Genomic DNA, 2,955 nt, shown 5'->3' with positions numbered 1-2,955 from the left:
GCCGGGGCGCCCAGGGCCCCGCAGGGGGGAGGGGGCGGGAGCCCAAAGGCCTCACCCTCCAGGCGCAGGGTCAGCGCCACGCTCTCGTCCTCGATGCCGTTGACGAGTTCACAGCGGTACCTGCCCTCGTCCTCCAGGCGCACGCCCGCGATGAGCAGGGAGGCGTCCAGCCGATGCCCCCGCCGCATCCTGGCGCGGCCTCCCAGGGGCCCGTAGCCCCGGGCGTGCAGGCCGTTGGTGATGAGGATCAGCGTTTCCCGCAGCTCCCCCGGCTCCGCTTTGCTCCAGCGGACCTTGTAGCTGGGGGGCGGGGCGCCCAGGACGCAGGGCAGCGTGGCCGTGGCCCCACGACGAGAGTGAATGACCTCGTGGATGGGGGGCAGGAGGTAGTGGGGGCCAGGGTGGGGTGCTGAGCAGAGGGGGCCACAGTGGCAGGAACCCCCTGGCCCCCACTGCAGGCGCCCAGCCAGACCCTGCTCCCCAGAGCCCCCCAACCCTCTGCTCCGTGGCACACCCAGCAACGGCTCTCACTCCCTGACCCTCCAACAGCCCCACCCAGGGGCCTCTCCCCGACCTTCCCCAGATTCTGGGCGGGGCTGAGGCCTTACCTAGGTCGCCCAGCGCTCTGTGGAAGATGGTGAGGGCCCAGGGGAGAAGGAGGCCGCAGAGACTGAGCGGGCCTGGCATGGTGGGGAGTCAGCCCAGCGCCGTCTGCGGGGCACAGAGCGGGGAGGGTGTGGGGTCGGGGATGAACTCCCATCCATCAGGGGTCCCTCAGAGGGGACTGTCCAGCTGGAAGGCGTCGGGGCAGAGAAGGGGGCTGCTGGGGCCAAAAGGTGCCCGGAGAAGGGGCAGTAACCAGCTCCCTTCCCCCGGCCTGCTGGGCGCTCCTCTCAGACAGCAGGGCCAGATTTGGCACGGCCTCCCCACCCCCTCTAGTCACAGTGGCCGCGCCTTCACGAGTCCTGGGTGACCTGCCGTGACCAGGTGGCCGCAGTCTGTCTCTCAGCTCTACCTGCCAGCAGAGCCAGAGTGAAAGCAATCTTGTCACCCTCCTGCTTAAAGCAGTTGCTCCCTCTGCCCTGAGGCTAAAGTCTGGTGTCCTACCCAAGGCTTCCAAGGCCCTCTGGGATCCAGCCTCTCACCGGCCCTTCACCGGCGCCTCCCACCCCCCTGCTGTGCCCTCTGCAAGACGTTGCACTTCTGGCTCCAAGGAGTCCAAGTTCACTGTCACCTAGGCCTCCCAGGCATCACTGTGGGCCTCCCCGCCTCTGGGAAAACCTTCCTCTCCCCCCGCCAGCCGCGCGGTGGTGCACTGTGATCTACCGCACTGGCCACTCGTTCTGGGAAGTACTTTGATTAGCAGCTGAATTAACAGTGTGAATTTTAATACATATGCGCGTGTAGACCATATCAGTGAGGTTTCCAGTAATTATAAAATTATAAAACTAGGGGCGCCTGAGTGGCTCAGTCGGTTAAGCGTCAGACTTCGGCTCAGGTCAGGATCTCACGGTTCGTGGGTTCAGGCCCCACGTCAGGCTCTGTGCTGACCACTAGCTCAGAGCCTGGAGCCTGCTTCGGATTCTGCATCTCCCTCTCTCTCTGACCCTTCCCTGCTCACGCTGTCTCTCTCTCTCTCTCAGAAAAAACAAATTGTAAAAACTAATTCCAAACACCATTGTCTATTTCAATAGTTGATTTTCCCCTTCTTTAAAAAAATTATTTATTTAGTAGGCTCCACACCCAACATGGGGCTAGAACTCACAACCCTGAGATCAAGCATCAGGGCTCTGCAACTTAGCCAACAGGCGCCCCAATTCCCCCCCCCCCCGGCCTTATTCTATCTGTTCTTTATCACCTTGACCATTTTTTAAAAATGGGACCGAGGACTCCTTAACCTAGCTTTACTCATTTTCTTTGTTTTTATTTTCTTAATGTTTAGTTTTGAGAAAGACAGCTTGCATGCGAGCGGGGGAGGTGCAGAGAGGGGAGGGAGAAATAAATAAGGTAAACCTGGATCCGAAGCAGGCTCCAGGCTCCGTGCTTTCAGCACAGAGCCCAACGCGGAGCTTGAACCCATGAACCATGAGATCCCGACCTGAGCCGAAGTCGGAAGCTTAGCCGACTGAGCCCCCCAGGCGCCCCTCATTTTCTAAATCTGATTCCTCCAGGTGCTAATTGCATGACTTTGAACGAGTTATTTAACTCCTTTCTGCCTCAAGGTCCTCATCAGTAGATCAGTGTGTGTGTGTGTGTGTGTGTGTGAGTGAATGAGCCCACAGGGAGGATTCTGGGAAGGACAGGAAACCGCAGGAGCTGAGTCCCCCCCACCTGCAAATAAGGGACCATTTCTCCCCAGGGCGCAGGAGAAGCGGGGGCTGGGCTCCGGCAGGCGAGGGCGTGCGCCAGGGACGCGCCCAGGGCAGGGGGCCGCGCGGGCAGAGGGCGGGTGGGCAGCCGGCCGGGCATCTGCGTGAAAGCCCTTCACTCGTGTGCCTGGTATTCACTGCTCCCCCATCGTGAGGGGGAAGGAGTACGCATCCCCTTTTACGCGTGCTCAGACGACGGCGCCCAAATCATAGGAGACTTGAGTGAGGTCGCACAGCTGGTAAGAGGAGGGTTTGCTGGGACTTGAACCCGGAGTTGAGGTCAGGCTCAAGCTCACTGGTCTGCACTTCTGTATTTGAAAGCAGGCACACACACATCCCGTGCGTAGCCCCGACAGAGAGCCAACAGCCCCCACGCCTACCTGATAGAAGCCGGTGTCTTCACAGGGGCGGGCGCGACAGTGGCTGGCAGCGTCTTGTCCCGGAAGAGGTTCCAGTGAAGGAGCCCCTGCGAGATCCAAGCACGTTAGGGTCCCGGGACTTGGGCACCTGATCGGCGGGGCCCCTCCTTTTGCACCTTTGAGGAAAGGCTCCTGCCCTGAGCTCACAGCAGCAGCCCAGGTGCCAG

The 2,955-nt window shown here is 60.7% G+C and overlaps 1 protein-coding gene across 1 annotated transcript in view; it reads right to left on the bottom strand.

Annotated features, from left to right (window-relative positions):
• The window catches only part of HAPLN2 (hyaluronan and proteoglycan link protein 2), a 14,661-nt gene that overhangs the window by 10,488 nt on the left and 1,218 nt on the right, over positions 1-2,955 (bottom strand). Inside the window, exons 3-5 of the mRNA XM_077764075.1 lie at positions 2,750-2,835; positions 609-711; positions 56-409 (exon numbers count right to left, since the gene is read on the bottom strand). Coding sequence (XP_077620201.1) covers positions 56-409; positions 609-687 — 433 coding nt within the window. The 5' untranslated portion in view covers positions 688-711; positions 2,750-2,835. The remainder of the gene's footprint in view (positions 1-55; positions 410-608; positions 712-2,749; positions 2,836-2,955) is intronic.

Source organism: Crocuta crocuta, unplaced genomic scaffold (assembly GCF_008692635.1).
Source record: "Crocuta crocuta isolate KB4526 unplaced genomic scaffold, BGI_CrCroc_1.0 scaffold528, whole genome shotgun sequence".
NCBI lineage: Eukaryota > Metazoa > Chordata > Mammalia > Carnivora > Hyaenidae > Crocuta > Crocuta crocuta.
Note: the sequence above shows the minus strand (reverse complement) of the source record. Positions and strands in the feature narration are given on the sequence as shown.